General features: G+C 31.9%; 2 protein-coding genes, 1 long non-coding RNA gene and 1 pseudogene across 3 annotated transcripts; 1 reads left to right on the top strand and 3 right to left on the bottom strand.

The window, feature by feature from the left end:
• Nucleotides 1-2,064: 2,064 nt before the first annotated feature.
• Nucleotides 2,065-8,303, bottom strand: LOC128171776 (uncharacterized). Its single transcript, XM_052837562.1, has 11 exons — nucleotides 8,204-8,303; nucleotides 7,589-7,729; nucleotides 6,953-7,177; nucleotides 6,042-6,296; nucleotides 5,801-5,872; nucleotides 4,994-5,218; nucleotides 4,413-4,667; nucleotides 4,020-4,151; nucleotides 3,620-3,855; nucleotides 2,393-2,554; nucleotides 2,065-2,112 (listed from the first exon to the last, which is right to left on the bottom strand). The coding sequence occupies exons 1-11, from the start codon at nucleotides 8,268-8,270 to the stop codon at nucleotides 2,065-2,067; spliced, it is 1,818 nt and encodes a 605-aa protein (XP_052693522.1). The 5' UTR covers nucleotides 8,271-8,303.
• A 5,227-nt stretch (nucleotides 8,304-13,530) lies between these two features.
• LOC128171819 (uncharacterized) lies at nucleotides 13,531-15,964 on the bottom strand. Its single transcript, XR_008242149.1, has 3 exons — nucleotides 15,855-15,964; nucleotides 14,229-14,279; nucleotides 13,531-13,725 (listed from the first exon to the last, which is right to left on the bottom strand). It is a non-coding gene; the product is annotated as an uncharacterized LOC128171819 (long non-coding RNA).
• Nucleotides 15,965-18,034: 2,070 nt separating this feature from the next.
• Nucleotides 18,035-21,266, top strand: LOC128174071 (uncharacterized). Its single transcript, XM_052839707.1, has 5 exons — nucleotides 18,035-18,616; nucleotides 18,736-18,987; nucleotides 19,095-19,646; nucleotides 19,831-20,049; nucleotides 20,485-21,266. Exons 1-5 carry the CDS (start codon nucleotides 18,035-18,037, stop codon nucleotides 20,992-20,994), a joined length of 2,115 nt encoding a protein of 704 aa, XP_052695667.1. The 3' UTR covers nucleotides 20,995-21,266.
• Nucleotides 21,267-22,130: 864 nt separating this feature from the next.
• On the bottom strand, nucleotides 22,131-24,013 carry LOC128171799 (D-beta-hydroxybutyrate dehydrogenase-like; annotated as a pseudogene).
• Nucleotides 24,014-25,468: the final 1,455 nt, after the last annotated feature.

Below are 25,468 nucleotides of genomic sequence, written 5' to 3'. Positions count from 1 at the left end.
CAATGATTCACCTGACAGGTAGCGGTATCACAGCTGAGTCTGTTAGTTACCTGTGGTGCGGACTAGCAGGGTACATGATAAAGAAATACACAGAGCTGTTATATAACGTCCCCTCTGCACCGTCTCATATAGCATGTCACGATATTTTAAACATTAACTGTCAACCTTGTTAGCCATAAAATTGTCAAATTTATCCTCATCGTTAATGTACGAGAATGTGTTGTCCATATTTTTTCATAAATAACCAAGTTCGCAAACACAAAATCATTTCCTGTTTGCAAATCATACGATCAACTACGTTATCAAGTTATTGACAGCAGAATGCCTGCTCTTAAAAGGCGTAAAATGAAGGCTTCTTCGAAAACTACTTTATTTTGCCCGTGCGGAATATGCTGGAAAAATTGCCAGAAAAGCTAGCATTTGTTGCGACATTTGTGACGTTTGGTATCATCCTCATTGCGAGAATTTGAACTTGCAAGAATTTGAAATGTTTAAACTTTCAAATTCCCTTAAATACATGTGCAGAAAACGACCCATATTCTTTTACAGCAGCATTGTTGAGATTGGATGAGGTATGTACAGAACTATTTATGATAATTTATCTTTTATATTAAATATCATTTGAAATTCTGAAATCTAAATCAGCGCAGGTACATGTAAAAAACAGTAAAAATACATGGCAAATAAACTTAATAATTGTTTCGATAAAAAGTATTGATGATAATGAAAATAAAAAAATTGCGTATATTTTTTTTTAAATCTTTTAAAAAATACGAAAAAAAATATGTAAAATAAATGAAAGCCGACATCGGAATCTTTTTTTTGTGAAACCATACTTCAAAAAAGATTCTTTATCGATCCATCAATAAAATTTTGGTGTGTCAAGGAACCTTAATGACATACATATTTATTATATGGTCGATATATTAATACGAATTTTAGCTTACTTTTCTGTATCTTTAACGACTTGACTCCTATCTAAAATAAGGCAACTTAATACAAATTCAATGAAGTTTGTACTGATAGTATGTTTTAGTGAGACCCCTTTATAAATAGCCAGCTTAATCATTAATTTAATTTAGACATGTTTGACTGTGTTTAACAAATAAAACTGTGGTTAATGTATTTATGAATTAATTTTCGTTTCGTAAAATCAGTCTGAAATTTATTCTCGAATCTGATTGGCCACAGAATGCAGGATAGGAAAGAATAGAGTTTGACTTCATTATTTCTATCATGTATCCTGTATCCTATCCTTTCCTATCCTATCCTATCCTTTCCTATCCTTGTAAACTTTCAGGAAAGCAGCACTTTATCATTGGAATAGTACATATATTTTGATGTTGCTATGCATGTGTAACATCATTATATTTAAAAAATACATTTTTTTTAAAATTTTACATTGTTTAAAAAAATATTATTATGCACAGTTAATCATACATCTCCGTTCAAAGATAATCATTGTTTACATTGATTCATTTGACGCGTCATCTTGGTTTATTGATATTTTTTTTTTTTATTTTATATACTTCGTAGATAATTTGAGAGTCACCCTTCTTGTACAACAGGCTGTGTGCATCCCTTGCACGGAAAGAGCATTCTATGACAAATTGTGAATAGTCACATACAGTTGACATTGATCTTTAAATAATGTAATAATGGATAAGCGATTATAAATTGTAGCTTTTTCCTGGTAGTTGATCATAAACAAACGCTATTGTTAAAATCGATCTGGTCGTCTGAGATGTGTTGATGAGTTCTTTGAAATTCATTTAATAAGTTTTGATAAAATCAATAGTTACCTAAATTTACATTTCCGTTTGACATTTATTTTCTCTTTATAGAATCGGCATAGAATCTTTATCTGTGTGATGTTATGAACTTGAAATGTAATAAACATACCTGAGAATATTACTTGTTAATGTTTAACAACAACGCCTTATTTTAACCATAACTAAATTAAAAAGAAGCATCGTCAATGCATATTTTAATATTTAAAAAAAACAACATTTGTTTTGAAAGATGATTTATTTTTGTGTTATTCTTACAAGAAAACATATCTCTTCAGTGTATTTCCCGCACAAATTTGAACAGTCCTTGCCTGCGCTGTGTCTAAAACAAAGAAGTAACATATTACTACAGAAAAATGTTGTCTATTTATTTTATCTCTCACTCTTTCTCTCTCTCTCTCTCTCAATGTTTTTTTCCTAGAAAGGTAACAGTTTATATATCTTGTGTTTGTTTTTTTTATCGAATTGTGTAAAGCTAGTTTTAACTAATTCATAAGTACATGGACAACCAAATCTTTGCAAAACAGTCTTCGGTATTTTACACTTTACAAAGTCAACTTGAAAGTAAAATGTTCGTTTAAATTACTCTGTAAATTATTTACCGTCTCATCATTTTCAAAGCAAGACCGCAAAGGAAGCCTCATATTCGAAATGGTCAAGGGAACGGTGTAGCCGACTGTGATTCGAACTAAATGAACTCTAGACATAAATCCATTTAATACATCGACATTCCAATGTTCTTCTCCTGTGAATTGGTCATAATACTACAATGGGAAATAATTGTCTTAGTTAATGAAAAATATAACAATGTAGTTATATTTCGTAAGTTTTGAAAGGAGTCAAACTAACCCACACTATCTTCCATAAAGCTAAGCCTACCCTACCCCCCCCCCCCGAAAAAAAAGGCAAACAAAAAAACCAACATCATAAACAAATGACCCCTTAACCCCCCCCCCCCCAAAAAAAGAAAAAGAAAAAGACAGAAGCAATGCAAAAGACAAATGCGTTGATACATAATAATTTTAAAATTTCTTCTGACAATAAGTCATTTTACTTTAATTAACATGTCGGATTTTTATGCTTTAGCGTTTGAAAAAATGGCAATGGTTGAGCAAAGCTTGATAACATATTGTTTTGCTTGTTTAATACATACACGTTGCATTATCATTTACAGTAAACTAAAACGTGTCACATTAATCATCTTCTTGCGAACAAAAAGTCTTAAATTGTTAGGTTTTAAGTTGTTGTATTGATATATATATATATATATATATATATATATATATATATATATATATATATATATATATATATATATATATATATATTTATATATATATATATATATATATATATTGTAAAATTTACTTATCCTAGAAAAACTTTTTTTTTAACGAAAAAGTGCTTGTTTAATAGACTATAATAATTTTGTTAACTATATTTGTTCAACGGTATCAGCCGGGTTTTTTTTCTTAGATTACATTTTAGATTAAATTAGACTTGATTTCAGATTTTGATTCGATTGAACAGCAAGAAAATTAAATGCCGAAACAAGTAAAATAAACAAATCAAAGATTACAAAAAAGATATGCAAACCAAACAAACACAATAACATAAAAGGACGTCATTGTGTTGTCTGATTTCAAAACTATCGGCTGACGAAACTGCAATCATTTGCTTTTGAAATTACGTATTATAAAAATCTTCTTTTGTGATTCTGTATGTTTATTTTTCTACAAACACATTGTATGTCAATACCATAAGCAAACCTAAAGATATACATTAACACATATCATATTACATTAAAGTGATCCAATGAAAATACTTACAAGTCTTGTAAAATTTTGTGTGCCATTTGTAAATGCCACAATCACGTTAAATGCCTTATGGATAGTGAAAGACACCTTTGCAATGTTTGTGGCCTTTCCCGAGAGAGTCAAAACAAAACGTGCGTAGCCACTGTGAGTGGGTAGAAATGTCTGTCCATTGGAAGTAAACATCTCGTTGAAAGAACCGTTATAAAAACCGTCAGTGGTTATCACAGCTTTATTCATTGCATCACACACTAAAATTGAGCAAAATGTATGCATGCTTAAGAAGACAGGAAAATATTCACAATTCAATTTCATAATGAGTTAAAAAGACAATAAAATACTTTTAAATATTCGAAATATCACAACCTTACGAGCTCGTACTGCGTTAAAAAAAACTGAACGCTGATGTACTGACCTACTTCACACGCCGAACCCTCGAATCCAGGTTTACATTTTGTACAAAAACCTGTGCTGGGATAACATGTCTCACAATTAGAAGGACAGGGCTTTGAACATTCCGCTAGATCCGCCACAGGACTTGGACATCCTTAGTTAAAAACAAAATACGATTTAAATTGAGTACACGTGCACTTGTTATTAGTGGAATATTCAAGGAGTAGGCCTACACAAGTTTTTGTTTCTTTTTTTCTTTTTTCTTTCAGAAAGTTGTGATTGTTTACGTATGTGATGTACATTATCAGTTGTCATTATTACATGTTCTGTCTGTTTATAACGCGACGCTATTGGAATATATTTATGCAACGAGCTATTTATCAAAAGTATGGCGGGTGATTCTAATACACAATACCATAAACCTCCACTTCACACAAATCCCCAAAAGCTTTGTGACGATAATCAGGCCCGTAATAGACCCCAGGCCGACGTTCATTGTAGTAGATGACGTATTTCCCACTGTGTTCACATTTTATGGTCAAGTGATCCGGTAAAGTATATTTAGTAAACCCAGGGTCTTTATAACACAATATACCGTCATCTTTGTCGGCCGTGTTCGAAATGTACACTGCAAACCCGAGGTAATATGGCGCAAACGTACTCCTGAAAACTGAATGTTTAAAATAAAAAAAAATATCTTCAAAGAACATATAAAAGTTAAATGCCAAATTATAAACTGTTTGTCAAATAAAACATAAAGAAAATTGTATACAGTATACGTGTATATACATTTATATATACCCACGATTGATACGGCCATTTTGCACATTAAGCCAGATGTCGTTACTTCTGCTAAAATATTCTTTATTATATTGTCTACTTTTTAAAGTTTATATTAAAGTATTACAGTACAGTCTCAAATTTCCTTGACTATTGATCCTTCTTTTGTGTTTCAATTCGGTTTTTGTATGTGGATATAAATTCCACGTTACGTACGTGCTGTAGAATTATCCGTCCTGAAATACAGGTTAATGAAGCTAATCCTGTACTGTTTCTGCAGATTCACCCACCACGTAATACTTTGATCTGGGCTTGTGATTGTGCACTGACCGTCGCTATAATGGCGGGATTTCAACCCGTCGACAGCTTTATCGCTCGAATACAACTTATCATAGGTTGAGGACTGCCATGTGCGTTTTTTATAGCTCAAGTTCTCCAGATCTTAAAAATTCCAAATTACAAGCTTTGTACTAGGTACTTTTAGTTCACACACTTAAAAAATATTGTGTTTGATTATATTGGTTTTTCAGCGTTTAACTATTACATTAATAAAATTACTAAGAGACAATATATAGATATAACAGTATCTAACATATTCAATTATATTATAATCAGTAACTATAATTGATTTAACTTTATTAAACAACTGGGATTCAGAAAAGTAGTAAATGGGACTTAAAATATAAATATACTATTGAAAGTGATAATTTATTTTATGTAATGAAAACGCCTAGATTATCTCTTTAACTGTATTATTTTGTTACCCTATCTCTCTCTGATTCTCTCTCTCTCTTTCTCTCTCTCTCTCTTTCTCTCTCTCTCTCTCTCTCTCTCTCTCTCTCGCTAGCTAGCTAGGTCACTAGGTAGCAGCCATTTGTTCTTGACCAGCACAGTTATGTTTTTAATGCCCTGCCCCCTCCCTCCCCCTCCAAAAAAACAAACACAAAAAACAACAACAACGTAAATAACTATGAAAAAAACCACACAAAGAAAACACATATACAAAACTAATCAAACACTCACAGGTTGAACACATGGCAAAGCATGGAATTGTGCATTCAGCATCATCCTGTCCATATTCGACGATAGGACAACCTACAATTTAAACAGGTATTTTAAAAGCAATTATTTTCGTGGAAAGTATTTTTTGGTTTATGCTCCGTTCAAAGACAAGTCTTTTAGTTCACATTGTGTTGTGATTTTCAACATTGATATTCAATTTCAAATTTATGCATTTCGTGTTCGAATATAAAATAAAACTCGCCTGAAACTTCAATCTCACAGAGGTCGCCATGTGCATATTTACTGTAATCCTGTGGATAATGTATCCCAGGGAGTCTTTCATTGTAGTAGAAGACGTACTGACCAATCACAGAGCAATATATTATCACCTCATCTGGAATGGTAGACGCCGTGTAGTGTGTATCTTGAAAACAGACGACGCCATCTCGACGATCAGTTGTATTAGATACAATAATGGAAAATCCCAAAAGCCTTTTTGTGAAACCGTTGTTTGCATCTGTGATATAAATTTTTAAATTGAGGACAATAATATAATTATCCAAGAAAATATTAATTCAATGTTCAGATAAAGTACCGATCAGACCCAACCTAAAACCAGAGTAAACCCAAACTAAGCCCCCGGTTTACTTTTGGGGTTTACTTGGGGTCTACTTTTTGAAAATTTAAGTTCACTCAGGGTTTAGTTTGGGTTTACGTTGGGTTTACTCGGGAATTGCTTTTGAGGTCATCTGTATTCACGGTAGTGTGAATCAGACTCGTCTTTTACCTTACCATCTGACTGGCTGTAATCCCTGCCCCTTGTATATTCCGAATACACATGCAGCGCTTGCTTTCAAGGGTATACTTCTGAACGGGGTTTACCCTCTGTGTCCACTCTGGGTTTCCAATGTACTTTGGGTTTACTCTGTGTCCACTCTAGTAAACCCGAAGTAAACCCAGAGCAAACCAAGAAAGAAAACACAGTGTTTAGTTGGAGTTTACTTTCTGTTAGGTTAGGTCTGATCGGTACTGTACATGTAAATGTCAACCAGTAAAAGAATGGAAAAAGGAATTGGTAAAACTTCACTTCTGAATGTTCCTGCTAAATAAATGTATATTATAAGAAATATGTCATTCGACATAAGGATTAGCAAAACCGAGCCCCTTCCTTACCCCATGTCTTATTATCCGTTCTTGAAAACACACTAATGCGCTCAATTCGTCTAGGTCTCTGCAAATTCACTACCCACATAGCAAAAACTTGGTTCTCCTTGGTCGAGGTGCATACTCCTTGAGTGATAATACCAGCTAATACTTTACCATCAACTAGTCTATCACTTTGATGCTTATCAATGATCGATGTCATTTGAAAAGTCGGACGATGCAGAGCCATATTGACTGTAAAAAAATTAAAAGAAAACTAAACTTAAAAAAAAAACCCGCTGTTAATAAACTAATAGATCATGGAATTGGTGTGTGAAACGTATGTCAACGTATGTAGCTAACTTTATTATACATATCTCATTCAAGATGATTTAATTAAGAAAAAGGTACAAATTCACTTTATAATAAAATGAAATTGACTGAAAATTAACATCTGCAAGTAAACAGATCTTGCTTCAAAAAGACATCAGGAAAATATACATCGTAAGAAAAAAATGTTTAAAATAAGTTCTTTTATAAAATTCATACTTATGAGACTTAGCAAAAAAAAAGAATTATCTGCATAGATAAGATTCGTCGGAAACAAAATGCAATAAATAACTTCTTTTTATAGAATTCATAGCAAGAGGAAATACCATAACTCACTTCTTTTAAAATGATCACAATAACGACCGTCGTAGCCGGGAGTACAATATCCAAGACACAGTCCGGTGAGAATACTACAGTGATGGCAGTTGATAGGACACGGCTTAGAGCAATTCCCACCATAGAAGCCAAGGGGACAACCTTTAATATCAGTTGGAGACAAAGAATATTTTAACAAAGTTATCGACCTCTTGCTTACGAGGGATTAGGGGTTAATGGTCATGACCATTTCAGACTGTCTTGATTTCTTTAAGATGAAGAGCACCATACGAAAATACTCACATCTAAATTATTTCAATGTTTTCTTGACTAAAAAAGACGTTACAGATTTAGAAAATTAAAGCTTAAGATTTTAGGTACATCTGATATTTTTTTTTGTTGACTCTAAGATCGTCTCACTAAGTTTACATTGACTTGTCAGTAAACATATAATGCCGAGAGAATTAGCAAATTAATTTTAAAAAATGCTGATGCTATATTTGACTATAGTTATTGTTTACAAATAAAAACATAAAAAAATGTTTCTTCATTTAAGTTTTTTTTCTCTCTTATTAATAAATTCAACGATTTAAAACTGAAAATGTAATGATAAAGTCTTTTTACGTCATCACTTACCATAAACCTCGACCTCACAGAGAGCTATCTGTGCTCTTGCAGAAAAGCCCAGATTTGTTGTTGACATGAGATTCCTCGTAATGTGTTGATATATAACGTATCGGCCTACTGTACCACAGTATGCGGTGGTTTTAGGATGTATGGCTAGTGAAACGTGGTTGCTCGCGTGGTAGCAGACATATCCGTCTTCTTTTTCTGTTGTATTTGATATGTAGATTACGGAATCCAAGAAAATGCTTTCATTGGTGGCTTTTGAAAATCAAAGAAATAAAAAATAGTAGTATCTTTTAAAGGTCGTCAACCCAAATAAGTCTTTACCTACATGTATAATTGTTTACCTGTTGAAATAAATAAGGAATTTTATTATAAAATATTAAAAATTATTATTCAAGAACGGGTTTAATTTTTAAGGAAAATAACGGCTGTGTGAGCAAGCACAACAATCTATGTACGAACTTATACGGAAAACAAGAACTTTGCCTATTGATTGTGAATTTGATTTTTTTTTTAATAAAATGTTGTACCAGGTTTGTTATATGCATGTGAATTTTAGAGTTGAGAAAATGTTGACATTAATGAACGTGTCAATTTAAAATATTTGAAACATATACATAATTTGAAAGGTGTACACCTAATTACCTGGTATATGGTTAAACTGGACGATTTCCCCAGACTGTATATAACAATTTCTACTAGCATTTCATTTTGGGCCAACATTAGCAATAGCAGTGAAAAAAATAAGCTAAATTACATATATGTATGAATGTACATGCATACTTCATGAGAACAATACCAAATCAATGGCTATACTCTATAAAAACAATTAGACAAATGCCGACTTTTAAATGTTTGGTATACCATTATAACACCAGTTGGATTAAGACAACTAATAAACAAACGTTAAGAGATCAGTTTTGACAAAAATGACAACTCGATATTCAGGAATCGATTAAAGGGTGATATATAGAATTAATATGTATATTGTATTTATGTAAATATGCTATTTTTTCTTCATGTACCTAATATGCCATTTTATGGTTTTGGTTGAAAATTAACATGAATTTAAATTGAACTGAATAAAGTAAACGTTACAAAAAGTATAAAACTGAGGTACCATAACTTCACCTTTGTTGGTTGTTTTGATTTCCATTTTATGACGTTCAAGTTATGCAATATACACATGTAAAATAATTTTTATTCGAGAGTGCACTATTTGTTTGCGAGGTTAGTGAGGACATTGCATTTCAATCAAGTAGTTGTTCAGATAAGTTCACCAGGTGTCCAAGTAGCGTAAAAGACAATTCGCGAGCTTATAACCGATACAACACAAGTTCGATCCCCGTAATCGACAGTGGTTGTATGTGATAAAGAACGACAGTCGCCCGCTTGAACAATTAGTTCTTTCCGGGTACTCCTGCTTCTTCCCAGACCAATGACCCCCTCACGCTTACATCTGTGCCAACGAGAGATTTTATTATAAGTTATGGAACTTGTTTACCAATCGTTGTAAAATTGATAATGTTTAGTTAAAAGATTTAAACCAGTTGGTTTCATTACTCAAATCAAGGGATGTTAACGAGTATACGAGTACTCGACTAGAGGAACATTTAAAACATTTTCCTGTTTTCTTAACGCAGCAGTTTTTAAGCTACGAATAAAAATTAGTTTTCTTTTTTTATCATTTTTTATTTCTAAGTTACCGACTGTGCAATTGTAACATTTTTTGTAACATTTACTGCCTTACATATTGATCTCTTTTGATTTTGAAGAGCAAATATTTGTTTTGAATAGAAAAATTTAGGCAGATACTTACTAAAGATGACCAATGTGATGGGCCCTGTAATCTGTTGGTCATTAGAGTATATGTATGTTTGATCAGACATTTAATCATATCAATATTTAATAAAAGGGGATTAGTTTTTTTATAATCATTAAACTTAATTTCTGATTAGGAATGTGATGATGTTTTAACATGAAACTGATCACACTTGATCTGTTTTTGATATTATGGAGCTCAATTTCTTGTAAGTGTCACAAGTAAAAGCAAAAGATAAGGTATTTGCTAATGACTATTAGGATAAAATACTTCTTTAATTTATCAAGCAAAATGCATTTAGTAAATATTTTTATAATGAAGTTATAAAATGTTGTTTTTTAGTTTAAAATACTATATACGTGAAATTATTATTATTTGATTTGAGAAGGACACACAGTTAAAAAAAATCAATGAGTGCACATATACTTCACTATTGCTCGACTATAAAACCCATTATTAATCGACTAAGCCAATCGAGTAAAATTGACATTTCTGCTTAAAACATGAACACAAGAAACAGTATTTCACTTACCATACCTTATTCCACCAGATTTATGATATAAAACTACTGTATATATACTGTACGTAGCCTCGAGATCAACCATCCACGTGACTTCCTTCGAAGATGGGTAGGACATTGCGCACTGATCCCGTCCTCCTGTGCTAGTCTCGTACAGCCCATCTACTGCCTTCGCAGAGGAATATTTTTCAAGAGTCTGCCATGTAGGCTTCATATACGCCAGGTTATCTGTATTTATAAAAGTATCCAATTGGTAAATATTATAGTACATCAATTATGTAAAGAAGTTTATCAAAGGGTTGTTTAAAATAGGTAAACAAATTATAACACAAGAGCAAAACTTCAATCAACCCATGTACTGCCTTTGTTGATTCCTCTCAAAATCTAAAAGAAATCATATACTTTGGTTTTGTTATGCCTGGTTTCTTAAAAAATATTAAAATTGTCAGAAAGAAAAAAAAATATTAATAAACTAAACGAAATGAAAACAAAATAATTATAAATCAGCTACATTAGAAATGATAAATTGAAATCTACAATGAATGGCTGTTAAGAATCCGTTATCTTACCATTCTTTAAGTCAAGTTATTCACCGATTAATTAAATTTAGATAGTTGGATTGGCAGCAAATATATTTTTAGATGTACAATGAATTTAAAGATATAATTTTAGCAGCTATAGAACAATTGCTAGATAAAGAAAAAACCAGAGGTTTTAGAAAAAATTCTACCCTAACATGTTAGCTTCAACTTTTTATTACAGAAATGGAAAGATACATATGACCACGACAACTTTTACCGTCAACATTACATTAAACAAATTATTTAATGTACTTACATCCCACAGCCTCACAGAGCGGCAGCATGGTCAGCGAAAAGAGTGCAACGAACAGCATTCCTTATGGAGTCTTGTTCTTCTGCACGAAGTAGATGCCTCAACTTCTATATATTTACATAGATAGCAATTCGGTACCCTTATTTTATACTTAAACAGCTATTTCAGCTATTTTTCTCACTTTTTACTTGTTTTGACAATCTGTATTATAAACAAGATGTTTACAACTATTTTAAATGTTTTATTTATGAGGATGTATGGTGCATTTTATGAATATATTAAAAGTCAACAAGATAAATTTTCTCATTTTTTAGAGTTTTGAATAAAGCAGAAAAAATAAACGCACATTAAAACAAACTTCATTCTGTTAATATGTTTTCTACTTTCATATTAATGTATTCATCTTCAATGAATAATTACAATATTATTGCCATATCAGTAAGAATAAATACTCTGCACTTTGTTAACAGACCAATAAAGATAGTCTATGCAGGATATCATAGTTAACAATTATATCTAGTTCTTTAGTCGACATAAATAATTGTGAAATAAATATATATGGTAAAAAAATACTCATAACATTCTGCGATTTAAGTATTATAATCATCTTGGTCTACCGATGGATATTTAATTGAAGGGTGACATCTAACAGTTAATTCCCACAAGCAAAAGTTATTCACAATAGCCTCCAAATTGCACCGTTATATAATTTGAACTTCTGAGTAGCCGTTTGTTTGAGTAGAACAAGTACATATATTCAGTAGTATCATTTTATTAACCTAAATTTAGCTTAGAGGAACGTGTCTTTCATAGAAAGAGAGAAAAAGAAAGAAAGAAAGAGAGAGAGAGAGAGAGAGAGAGAGGGGGGGAAGAAAAAAGACAAAAAAAATGTAATGAACATTAATGTAAAAAATAATTCTGAAGAGCATTTTAATGCAATTCCAACAAATTGTACTAATACTTTCTATGCGTAAACAAACGTGTTTAAAAAAAGAACATATTTTAGCATCAATAAAAGAGTATTCAATTTCAAAAATTTACAGTCTGTACATTAATTATGGTGTTTTTAAAACACATTTGAATCAAGAGTGAGGTTATTGTGTGCTTTTATTGGATTAATTCTAGTAATATAAATAATGCCATACGTCCTGGTTATCATTTCAAACAAAACATGACACCAGACCCTACAAAAAAAGGCGAAATACATGTTTTTCTTGACGCCATCTTTATTCCCGTCAGATCTCAGTACATGTTTTATATAGCAAATTTCATCTAAGTTGCAATTCTGTTTGTTTGGGTTTTTTAGAATCTTTATTACAAATAAAAAGATAACTACAAGACGCAATTTTATTTGAACTTATTGTGCACCATTGATTATTGATGTAGCAGTGACAGAATAAATAATTCAAGATGAGACCAACGCAAAGTAAAAAAATTATTATCATTGTATTTATTAACAATTTTATGTACATCATTTACAGTCAGTGCATTTAATTTGCTTATCTATTATGATTTTTTACGTAGTTAGACTCAAACTATTAACGTCAACAGACTAAAAAATGCGTTTATGCTTATACGTGAATTTGTTTAAATAAATTTTTAAAGAAGAATATTTTTTTTATATTTTATATAAAGTCTGATTCTGTTCTTTCATTATCTAATGCACTGTTTTTAAAAAAAAGTAAAGGAAACTTTTGTTTTATAAAAGCTGACAATAATTGTAAAGGAGTTGAATAATGAATATTCAACGAAGCTTTTATACACGTTATCTAAAAAAAAAAAGACTAATAATTTGCATCAATCGGTTAAATGAATCCAGTTTATTTAAACAAAAAGTCACACATACCTTTTCAAGCTAATTGTAAACAATTATCTAAATTATAAAAAAAAAAACATTAGCAGGTTTCAATTCTAAAACATTACAATTAGAAACTTTTTTTCTAAAAACCGTCATGACTTAAAAAGAAGAGCAATAGCAATAAATTTGTAAGCATAAATTGTGTTTTCTTGCATTCACTGGATTGATATACATGACACAAATATATTGAAGACTTAAAGACTACAATTTATAAACCACAAGTATATAAGTTCACACAGTTTGGTAGTAACAAAACACAATTGTTCAAACTATTTGAAAATAAAAAAAACAAACAAACAAAAAACAACAGAATCATTTTTATTTTACAGAGCATGTCTGCCTGTCTACATGTATTTGTTACTCCATTCTGCTTTAACTTTTATCTCGCTTATCTCTGTTCCTCTGTTCAGGAGACTGTGATTCCCCTATCCAATAGCTGTTCCTGTCATGTTTTTCCCTGCTGGGGAACAAAGGAACAGTACCAAGTCAGCAATCTGGAAATCGAATGGTAAATTAACATATGTCAGTGTTGTAAATAAAATGGTGGGGAAATAAAAATTAATATTTTTGTGGAATATAAGCTGCTAATGTTTTATATCATTTAGACGACCATATACAGATGTAAGTAGGGCCAAAATATAGAGCGGTCAGGAACAAATGCAAGTTAAAGTGAATTTGAAAAGAGCTACTTCTAGTTTCTTTTCATTACTTTTTAGATTAATTACCAAATAAAAAAAAATAATAACGTTTTATCTATTTGATCACTTGTGCTCGCTCTATTTGTATTAGTCTATATATACTTTTTATTAAGATTGGCTTTTTTTTTTTTAGCTATATGTTTACAATCTTGCCGCTGATAAAGTATCTTTACTGACTTAAACGCCTTTGTTCCAGGTTTATATAGACTGAACACGTCACATCTAAGATACTTTAAAAAAAGAACTTTTTATCATTTAGAGTTTACCCAAAAATCCTATTTGTGTTAGTTCATAGCTACCTGATTTACTTCGGTGAACTGTTTTGTTGGATGTGCTAACCTTGCTGCATCCTTTATAAATAAAAAACAAAAAATCAAAACAATTACCATTGGAGCTAGATATGCATCATTGGTCAACAAAAATGTGAATAAATGAATAAAATCGTGCTTAAATACAGTACCGATCAGACCCAACCTAACACCAGAGTAAACCCCAACTAAACCCTGGGTTTACTTTTGGGGTTTACTCTGGGTTTACTTTTAAAAAATTTGGGTCCACTCGGGGTTTACTTGGGGTTTACTTTAGGTTTACTTGGAAATTGCGTTTGTGGTCCACTGTACGCACTGAAGTGTGAAGAAGACACATGTTTTATCTTACCATCCTACTGCCTGTAATTCCTGCCCATTGCGTATTCCGAATACACAGTTAGCGTCTGTTTTCATGGTATACTTCTGATCGGGGTTTACTCTCTGTGTCCACTCTGGATTTACTTGGGATTTACTCTGGGTTTACTCTGGGTCCACTCTAGTAAACCCGAAGTAAACACAGAAAGTAAACCCAGGGTTTAGTTTGGGTTTACTTTCTGTTAGGTTGGGTCTGATCAGTACTGAATATAATATACTTTTCATCCAATATTTTTGGTATTTCAATTATGAAATATGATGTAATTTTATCATATTTAAATGGATTGTTTATTTGCGTATTAGTTCCTGCACAACTGTTATTTACTGATTTTAACGATTCAGTACGAATGAGACTGTTATGTTGGATGTGCTATGTCATGACACATTCAATTTAATTCCATTTATATCTTCTATATTTACATCTACCAAACATAATTTCCCCTATTTCTTACGGAAACCAATATTTAATTCATAGCTCTATAGAAACAGAATGACTGAAATCTACACACCCTATTTATCGATTGGTCGAAATCTACAGCGGCTGAAAGTGACAGGACTAAAATTGACAAGCCCTGTTTATCGATTGGTCTGAACCTACAGCGACCTTAGTAAAATCCCGGACTGCACGAAATAATCATGACGATTCCAGACTCAAAGTCTCACAGGAGACGATTTTGGCTGTTTCTTTTAGCTAAGTTACTTTCGTACATTAACAGTTATTTAGTGAATTTTACTAACTTTTTATAATCAGTTTATTAATAAGTTAAAGAAAGATGTTCATATAAACAATAAAATGCTTTCTTTGATGATTCATGCTGGTTATGAAGGTAGCGATCATTGCAGGAAAAAAATTACATAACCCGCTAACGCGGGTTATGTATTTTTCCTGCAACATCACTAGCTTCATATCCCGAATAAATAACAAAAAAGCATTTTATTGTTTAAATATTATGCACTTATAAACTATATTATCTATTTAGAGAGTATCTTAGTTTTAATGATACTGTGAAAAAAAGTATTTTTGTTTTTGGTAAAGTACGCATTTTATGGAGTCAAACAACAATACAATGTATTGAAAATACAAGTTATGATTTTTTACCAATATGCACAGGGGTGTTTAACGAGGTTTCAAACTCAGTAAGCTACTAGTGTAAATTTGCACTCGCGTAAATAACCAATTTAAAGCATAGGAACATAGGTTAATCACGTAGTCCTGCGATATGTACTGCCATGACAACTTACCTTATATTTTTCTGCGCTTAACCCAGTGGATGCCTCTTTTTCTTTAATGAAAGGGGCTACATGTGTAACTAAAAATAATTAAATTGAATGGAATGTTCATTGTATGGCATGCCAAACTTTGCAATAGTCGATCTTCTCCAGTTGTATTGTTTAAATTCCATTTGTTTGTATGGGTTTTGTTTGTTTGTTTGGTTTTTTTAATATATAACTTTTATTGGAATAGTATTTATTAGTATTATTCATTTGCATTGCATCATTTTTAAGAACTAGGTACGGTTTCCTTAAGAATTTGCACGGTTTTTATGGGAAAAAATATCTTGCGATTCCGATAAGTTGTCCGCATATAATATAAAGAGGAGGTCATAATAACTTGTAATACCATGTTAGAATCGGCACATTCATGCACATGCGTAGGAAATGATCCATCAAAGTAACGTCGATATGCCATTTTATGGCCTATTTGCTGGTCAATCTGATGTAAATGAGTAAAATTGAACACCTCCGACCTCGTCGCCCGGAACGATTTTCCGTACAAGAATAGTTAATTGCAAGATGTAACTTATCCTGAAAGTTTCGTCCCGGGCGACGTTGTCGGAAGGGTTCAAATATCAATTTAAGTTTTATAGATCGTCGCCAATCAAAATGCAATTTAGAGTAACCACTTCGCGTATTTCGTCTATAGAAGCGAAAATGGGACCACATTTCGGTCAATAATCACAAATATTCATTTGTTTTTTTGTGTAAGAGCATTTTTATCTGTTAATTAACACAATAATAAAAACACAATCCGGATAAAACCGAGTCATTCATACGGAGGGGATGCCATTTTGGTTGTTATGGATGCTGTAAACAAAGCGATGTACATCAGATGGTTCCAGAGATGAACTGTTCCACGATTCGTGGAAATTGCAGACAATAAGCAGCTAGGTAACTTGGTTTTTATAAATCATCGAATTGTTCTATCTTTGCAATGTTTGTATTTTTATTTAAAGGATATAACGTTATGTTTTTATCAATCACGCTCAGACACCATACACACATGCACAATATATATATGTCCTATAATTGTATGATATTTTATCCATTTGCCGGGGCAAGAAGAAGGTAATTGATTTCTTTATTTTCTGTAAATGATTGTTGTTAAGTATTATTTTTTTTATAAAGATAAAATGCTTTCTATTTCAAGCCTACAATATGTAAACATGACAAGTAGAAATTAACTATATCGTCTGCGTGAATATACATGTAAGTGCCCCGATAAGTACATGTATACACTCAATGAAACGTGAATCTTTGTTGCAAACTTGAATCAATTTATCTCATCATATTTATGATATCAAAATTATGTACGATGGGGATATTTAAGTCTTGTGCTACATGTACAGTGTATTCACAAGTGCTAAATATAGATCTATATCACGTATAGTCTGTACCAAAAATTTCGATGGATACAGAGTGGTGCAAAAGTTACAGTATTGACTTTATACCGGCGGCATTTCATTCGCATATGAAGCTTTGCTATTATTGAATAAAATGATATCATTACAATAAATTAACAGTTTTAGATACATATATCACAATATTAAGGTCTGTTGAAACAAAATTATGGGTTTTTGTTACTTACAAAAACTTTGAATGTCTTTTGTGAACGGGGGGGGGGGGTACTAGAATATAGAGCTGATAGGCAATATTAAACTTAAATATTTAAGCATACGATTTATTTTTCTGATAAAAAAAATGATTAAAAACGAATAATTGAATATATCAATATTCATAATTATTCAGGGTCTTCAGCATACCCTCAGTACATGTATAAGTCCTGCATACCAGCCCATTTTTTTTAAAAAAAATAACTTAAAGATATGGATTTTAAGCATGGGTTTGACTTAAAAATCCCCCCCCCCAAAAAAAAAATAAAAAATAAAAAACAATTCAGCTTTTAAAAATTTTACTTATTCTTTGTGAAAAAAAGTCAGGGCAGAATTTAAACTCATGACGCAGGTTGGTAGATGGAAGCCATATTGTGATGTACTTAAGCTGTCATAAAGATCATAATTCACAGGGTGTTGAGGATTCTTGAATCATATTTAATATCTATGAATGTATATTGGAAAAAAATCAGAAATCAAATGTGTGTGGTTAATACTAAGCTTATTAATATCACCTTTTGTTTTTTAAGGATGGATGGGAAACAATATAGATGCGTGCTTTGTAATAGAAAGGCCTCTCCTGATGAAAGACGCCCAGCTAGTACATTTCTGGTAATATTACGCAAACATTTTTCCTTAAATGTTGAGGAAACAGATGTTCTCTGTAACAAGTGTCGTCACAAGTGTCGGAAAGTCAAAGACTCAGTGACAAGGGAATCTGTGTTGCCAAGAATAGCTCCCCAAGAGGAAACAGAGGATCCAACATTTGCGTCACCCAAGCAGAAGCGTCCAAAACATGCATTCCCAAGTCCCCCATCTGTACCCTTGCCTATTCCATCATCATCACAGAGCCATGGTTACTGCTTTGTTTGCAAGAAACCAGGACCAAAGCTTGTGGCTGTTTCCCATCATGTTCGGCTGTTAGTGTTTATAAGGAGAGAAATCATCATTCCATCTGGAGCAAGATGCTGTGTGCGACATCTAGAAAATGGGAAAATGGTTGATGATGCTATGCAGCAGATCAGGACCAATGAAAGCACAACGCTCAACAAAACATTCATCCTCAGTCATAAAGGTATCAACAATTTGCATGAAATCAAGATACATGATAATGTAAAACGAAAGTAATGATCAATGATTAATGTTGATGAAGAGGAGAATTGTGATGGTGTTGATGATGACAACAATGATGATGTAGCATGTAAACGATGATAATAATTTTCATTTTGTAGGACTTGCGAGAGAAGGCATTCCAACAGTCAAGGCTTGACTTTGATGATGAAAGCTGTATGGATGACGATGAGTATAGAGTACTGACTGGATTTTCTCGACGGGAATTTCACGACATTGTATCGTCAGTTACCAGCATCAACTCAACTAGAAATCGGAGCAAGAGGACATGTATTGCCATCCTCCTGATGAAACTTAGATCAGCTCTTTCTAACAAACTGCTTGCTGTTTTGTTTCATATGACTAAATTTCAAGTAAGAATTTTATAATTGATATGAAAATCAAATATTTTTACACTTGTTTTTTTTTATTATTTGATATATAAAGGCGATTTTCATTAATTAAATATGATATATTCCAGGTTCGCCGAGCTATAGTTTCTGCTCGAACTTCACTTATGAGAGACTTTGTGCCACACAATCTTGGATTTAACCACATAACACGTGAGGAGGTGATCCAGAACCACACCCGACAACTGGCCAGAAATCTCATGACTGAAGATGTTACATCGAATCCAGCAATTTTGGTTCTTGATGGAACATATATCTATATACAGAAAAGTTCAAATTTTGCTTTTGCTCGTAGATCATATAGCATGCACAAACACAGGCCTCTTGTGAAACCGATGATGGTGGTGACAACGACTGGGTACATTGTGTCAGTTCTTGGCCCCTATCTAGCAGACAGTAAGAACAATGACGCCAGCATACTGAGGCACATGATTTACCATAATGCTGAGGAACTCAGGAACTGGCTTCAAGAGGAGGATGTGTTTGTAGTGGACCGTGGCTTCAGAGATGCCCAAGATGTTCTGGAAGATGTTGGGATAAAGTTAGAGATGCCAGCATTTATGAAACGGGGAGAGAAGCAGCTCTCAACTATTGATTCTAACTTATCAAGAGTAGTGACAAAGGTAACACGTAATAGTATTTATTATTTTTTAGAAATAATATACCTATGTAATTATATACTATTGAGTTAATTTCAAAATATTTATTAATCTTCATGAACACAGGTAATTCGAACTGAATTGTGAATGTACATCTGATTGTTGAATATTAGAAGATTATTTTATACATGTATTTCTCACTCTTCAGGTGCGATGGGTAGTTGAAGCATGTAATGGACGCCTGAAACAGTGGCAGTATTTGTCCAAGACCTTGCCAAATTCCCAGATCCCATTCATTGGTGACTATGTTAGAATTGTTGCAGCCCTCTGTAACAAGTATAGGCCTCCAATTAGTAGATCATCAGAAGAGGATGAACAAGTTGCTGCAAAAATGCTCCATCTTTCACAGAGAGCAAATACACTACAGGTACTTTATATATGTTTGTTATATATATATTTACATTTGCCAGTGTCTTTGCCTGTGATAACTCTACGTATCGATTTTATACTATATAACCCATAACTTCAAATGAAGCCAAATTGAGGGGCCAGCGGGGTTTGCTTATTTATATTTCAATATTTAATCGTGCAATGGTTCAAAATTATATAAATATAAGTAATAAGGAATCATTCTTTGAATATTATGGGGTGATAATTTTGGTCTGGGCATGATCAAATCTATCATAAAGCCCTTCGGGCCTTATTGGATTTGATCATGCCCCGACCAAAATTATCACCTCATAATACTCAAAGAATGATTCCTAATAATCCTTGAATAATTTCGTCCATGTAATGACATAATTAAATCTAGTTGTAGGACAAATTCTTACTTTTGTCATATATAACTGATTTTTTTTTACAGGAACGTGTTGAAGGTGAGGGACTGGATAGAAGAGGAATGCGCTGGTCAAAAGTGGATGTGGAGAATGTAGCTCCAGATTTTCCATGCTATGATGAAAGTGAACTGCGCCAACTTACGCTCGGGGTATATCAGCTGCGCATGGCCCTCTCCTATGCTCAGGAACATACTGACGCAGACGGTGGATTTGAAATCCTCATCAATGACGAGATTCCTGGATTGTTGTGTGCCAAAATTCAAAGCAGACATATATCCGCAAAACAGTACAGATGCTGGGTCAGTTTTGGTGATGGAGTGGTCGATGGATGGTTTTGCAAATGTAAAGCTGGCACCAGAGTTGTTGGGATGTGCGGCCATGTTACCAGTGTTATCTGGTATCTCTCTTTTGGACGATATCAGAATTCACTAAAGGGGGTTCGAAACTGGATTGCATCACTGGAAGACGCCTCTGACATCCCTGCCATCATTGATGAATCGGACAGTGATGAAGATGAAGGTTGTGTTGAAGAGTGAGAGAAGAAAGAGGAAAGTAAGAAAGAAGTTGTTTTGTGTATGAGAGAGAGAAAGAGAGAGAGAGAGAAAGAGAGAGAGAGAGAGAGAGAGAGAATACATGTTTGGAATTGGTGTGCCTCAGTGATTTGAACTTTTGTTACCAGGGTAGTTGTCATTATTTGTGTATTTAAGTGTTACATGTATAATGTATTTGTTATTTAATTTCCTTGTTCGATAAACTTGTTTTCTTCATTTTAGTGTCTTTCTTTGATTTTTATAATTTTGATAGAAAATAAAATCTCATCTTTTTTTAATATAAGTATTTATAACAATGAAAAAAAAAAAACTTGAAAGAAAAAATCAAGTGCAAAAAGGTCATATGCAATATTAAGCCTAGTTTTACGTTTTTTTAAAGACATTGGTAAATGGTTTTATGTTTTAGTTCAAAAATACTTTTTTATAATCCAATATCCATACTATAAAATATGAAATAAGATATTATTTTTACTGTTGATGAATCTAAATTCTAGCTTAATGCGCTTTGTCAGGCAAAAATCTGCATTCCTGTGATATGACAAAGGCAACTTAACATGCACTTTTCAAGGGTTCTTTGTAATTCATGGAATTCAAATCTATATTTCTATAAAGTAGAGATGTCCATTAAACATCTGATGCATTTTCATCAAATTTCATAACCGGGCAGATTTCAACTAAAACCGTACCTAGTTCTTTGTATTGTATTATATCAAAACTTATTCAATATTCTTTCATTGTTTAAATTTTATTTGTGTTGTAAGATACAGTTCATTTGTATTGTTAAGTGATTCACTTGCATTGCATTTTGTGGATTCGTTATTTTAATTTTTTACGAAGTATTTTATAGGGTTTATTATAATTGAGTAAAAATAATCCTTTAGCTAAAATACAACAGAAAAGATAAAGAATAAAAAAATTAAATGAATGGATTTTTACAATACATATAGCATTTATACAATATAACGTTTGTTTATACCATAGAAAGAAAAATGATGAAATACAAAAAGAAATTTATTCGATACAAATGAAAATTGTACAATGCAAATGAAAAATTATAGAATAAAAATGAAAATTATACAAAGCAAAGTGATAGTATTCAAGTAAAATTCCAATATATTATATTACATGTAAATGATGCACGTTTTAGAACTAGAGAAAGGTGTCTTTTTAAGTAGGGAGATATCATAACATTTAATAAAGAATGTGACATACAATATAGAGAACAAATTACGTATTACCCGTGTTAGTCCAATTCAACCAGACTTAGAGGCAATGTAGCTGGATACATTTCGTAAAGCCACAAGTCCACAAGTAGAAGATATATTAATTATTCTCCCCCATCCTGTCAATCATAGATATGAAAAGAATAAAGCAATGAAATCAATGGTGAATAGACATTCCATTCTTAAGTTATTTGCATTTAATACGCTTTAAAGAATTGAAAAGAAAGCATATTAAATAGTTTTGAAAGAGCATAATATATAAGTGTAAAACAGCTTATTTTAGGTGTCCATAAACAGTGAGCTTATAGAATCCAAAACCAAAACCAATAAAACCCTAATAGGGTAGGGTAGATTCATTTTCATCAGATATGATCATATGCGACGCAAAAAACAATAATGCATTCATTTTAAAGCAATAGTTTCAACAATTTACTTATTCGACACCAAAAAAAATCAAACAATAATTCATTCATTTTTAAATTTTAAAGCAATATTTTTAACAGTTTACTTATTCGTTACCTTTCTCTTTCATTGGGCCCAGCAACTGTTTAATAACCACAAACGGAGCAGTCAAGTAGACGGTGATATCGTCCTCCCAGTTTTCATCCGGATGTTCTTCAATCTTGCTGACGGAAAGGCGACCTAAAATATTTAGATGAATAAAAAACCGATAGACTAATGGATGTATACTAGCAAATGCAGTGACGAACAGACATGCATACAGACAATAAAAGCTAAAAAAAATACAAATCTTTGAAAAAATATCAATATAATAAAGCATAATCCAAAGAACGAATAAATCAACATTTAGGCATGTGATTTCTACTGTGGTTTCATCAATGTCCGTTGAATTCCTGCTTTGATAGATTTCATTGTTGACTCTGCTCACACGAACAAAACAATCGTTCCAATCGGAATGTCAAATAATATATTGTATTGTTAGAACAATAAGCATTGAATTTATGTATTAATGGGTGTTTGATATTCACTAAATTTACGAATATTGATGCCCTGGAAAATGATTGAAACTGAGTACACATATATAAGTTATGTATATACCAGCTGTATTAACTATGACATCAACATCTCTAGACTTCAGTTCCTGGAAAACCCTTTGGAAATCTTTTTTTAAAACGTCGCATTCAAAAAATGTAACATCATGTTTACTCCTGCGAAAAAAGAAATGCAAGTTACAAAAGGTATCTGAAAAAGCTCTTAAAAATACATTTTTGAAAGGGGGATATGTCGCCAAGCAAAATTGTTTTTCGTATAACTAGAAAACTAAAGGACAGAAATCATTTATGTCGAATAAAAAAAAACATCAAGAGACATTTATTCTATTTTAACATTTTTTGTCTAGTTTGTGAATTAAAAAAAAGATTACAGTAACGTTTAATATTTGTCAAAAAAGGTAAAAAAAAAATCTAACAAATTAATTGCAATTTAAAGGGAAAAAAATATCAACCTACTTTTCTTTATCTTATCGTTTGAAATCTGTACACTATCCAGTTTTGCTTTGTCAACTCCAATGATGTCACAACCGGCGTTTGCCAAAAGAAGTGGCGAATGATGATCCGATTGCACCAGCAAAACCGACTACAAGCGCTGTTTTCACATCTAAAGTCATTTCAACTTTATTCTGTCAACCTAAAAGTATGGAATTTAATGGTACAGTCTTCATGCAGGTAGGATAAAGTCTCATGTATTGTTTTGGCGTGAAATATTCACAGCAATAGACTAGACTTAAGCAATTTTAGACAAAAGCTGACAGATTTTTTTTTCAAATTTAAAGTTTTCTGGAGTTTTAATATTAGTATGTTGTTATTGATCTAACCAATATTTCACCCAGAAAATATAAACTGTGCGTCTCGTGATTTGAAAAATATTAAACATATTACATGTAACTTGAATCTGTCGAAAATAATGATACAAAAAATAAATTATTGTCAAGTACATGTATAACAAAAGCAGTACCAGCCATTTAATCCTTAAGACCCGGAACTAAATAATCAAAATAAGCAATAAGCTTTTATCAAACTTGAAAAAAAGATTTTATTGATCATAATAAAATGTATTTTGGTCTGACGATTCTATTCCTTCCTTAGCAGCAATTTTCTCCAAGCAATTATACATACGGTAAAATCCTAAAAAGTATTACATTAAACACAACTGACAAAAAAAAAAATGTGCAGAGTGTTGTTTTTTTTTTCTTTTGCAATATATACCTTGTTGCATGTATAGGGAAACGGCATGTTGCATTTTAAGAAAAAATTCTTTTAATGGAGTTGTATTTATTTCAAATTAGTAAAATAGTAACTAAAGTGATTTTTACGACAATTATGCAATGAATTGTGATATTATGATAAATCATTATCTTTTCGAAGATGTGAAAACCAAAGTAATTGGTGGAATGTGTGCAAAGAAAAGTCACAGGATATTCATAACACTGCAAATAGCATTGGTTCAAAACTTTCTGACAACCTTCATTTTTCATCCTTTTGCCAATATTTTTTTTAAATAAACATCTATGATATATGTATATATCATTTTTTTTTAGAGAAAAAACCCGCATTTTGTTTTCAACTAGTGTCATTCTCTTTACCCTTACCTTTCACTGATATCTTAATTTTGAAATCATTTTGATGAACAAATTCATTTAAAAAATTATGTGTTATTAAACTCATAAATGTTCTGTTCATATGGAAAGGAAATCTAAAGATTATGTATTGTAATGTATTAGACTTAGACATTTAAAATATATGTTCCAGGAAACTTTTATTAGCGTTTGCGTATATTGTAAAATTCTGTCATTGTGTGTTGATGAGAATCTAAGTTTCAATGCTGCTTTGCAATTAAACATTTAAAAAAAATAAAATGAACCCGTATTTTTTCCGTTAAAAGTTCTTTATGCAAAAAATAGCATAATTGTGCAAATGTACACGTGTGAAATACATGGTGAATTCAAATCAAAAGGTAAACGGGTTAATTCCGAAGTTTTCACTGACTCTCATTTTAAACTATAACATTGTCACATATAAAATGATTTCAAAGCACATTTAGGAATGTCAATTAATTCCAAACAACATCATCTATTTAGTTAACAGCACTGGCAGACATTTTTAGTCCTTATACGTATTCTAAATTTGGGAAAACATGTTTAAGCAATCAGACTGAATGTTTTTTTTAATAATTAATTATTGTTGTAACGCGCTTTCTGATTGGCTTAAAAACTATTT

This window comes from Crassostrea angulata, chromosome 2, assembly GCF_025612915.1.
Source record: "Crassostrea angulata isolate pt1a10 chromosome 2, ASM2561291v2, whole genome shotgun sequence".
Classification (NCBI taxonomy): Eukaryota; Metazoa; Mollusca; class Bivalvia; order Ostreida; family Ostreidae; genus Magallana; species Magallana angulata.
This window is presented reverse-complemented; position numbering and strand designations above follow the sequence as displayed.

What these genes read in the sequence shown, in the direction of transcription:
- LOC128174071 (XM_052839707.1), top strand. Translation starts at nt 18,035, where the DNA reads ATGGATGGGAAACAATATAGATGCGTGCTTTGTAATAGAAAGGCCTCT. An exon ending in AAATCAAGATACATGATAAT is followed by an intron (nt 18,617 to 18,735) that starts GTAAAACGAAAG and finishes TTCATTTTGTAG; the next exon opens with GACTTGCGAGAGAAGGCATT. An exon ending in TATCAAGAGTAGTGACAAAG is followed by an intron (nt 19,647 to 19,830) that starts GTAACACGTAAT and finishes CTCACTCTTCAG; the next exon opens with GTGCGATGGGTAGTTGAAGC.
- LOC128171776 (XM_052837562.1), bottom strand. Translation starts at nt 8,270, where the DNA reads ATGTCAACAACAAATCTGGGCTTTTCTGCAAGAGCACAGATAGCTCTC. An exon ending in CTGTGAGGTCGAGGTTTATG is followed by an intron (nt 7,730 to 8,203) that starts GTAAGTGATGAC and finishes CTGATATTAAAG; the next exon opens with GTTGTCCCCTTGGCTTCTAT. An exon ending in TTGTGATCATTTTAAAAGAA is followed by an intron (nt 7,178 to 7,588) that starts GTGAGTTATGGT and finishes ATTTTTTTACAG; the next exon opens with TCAATATGGCTCTGCATCGT.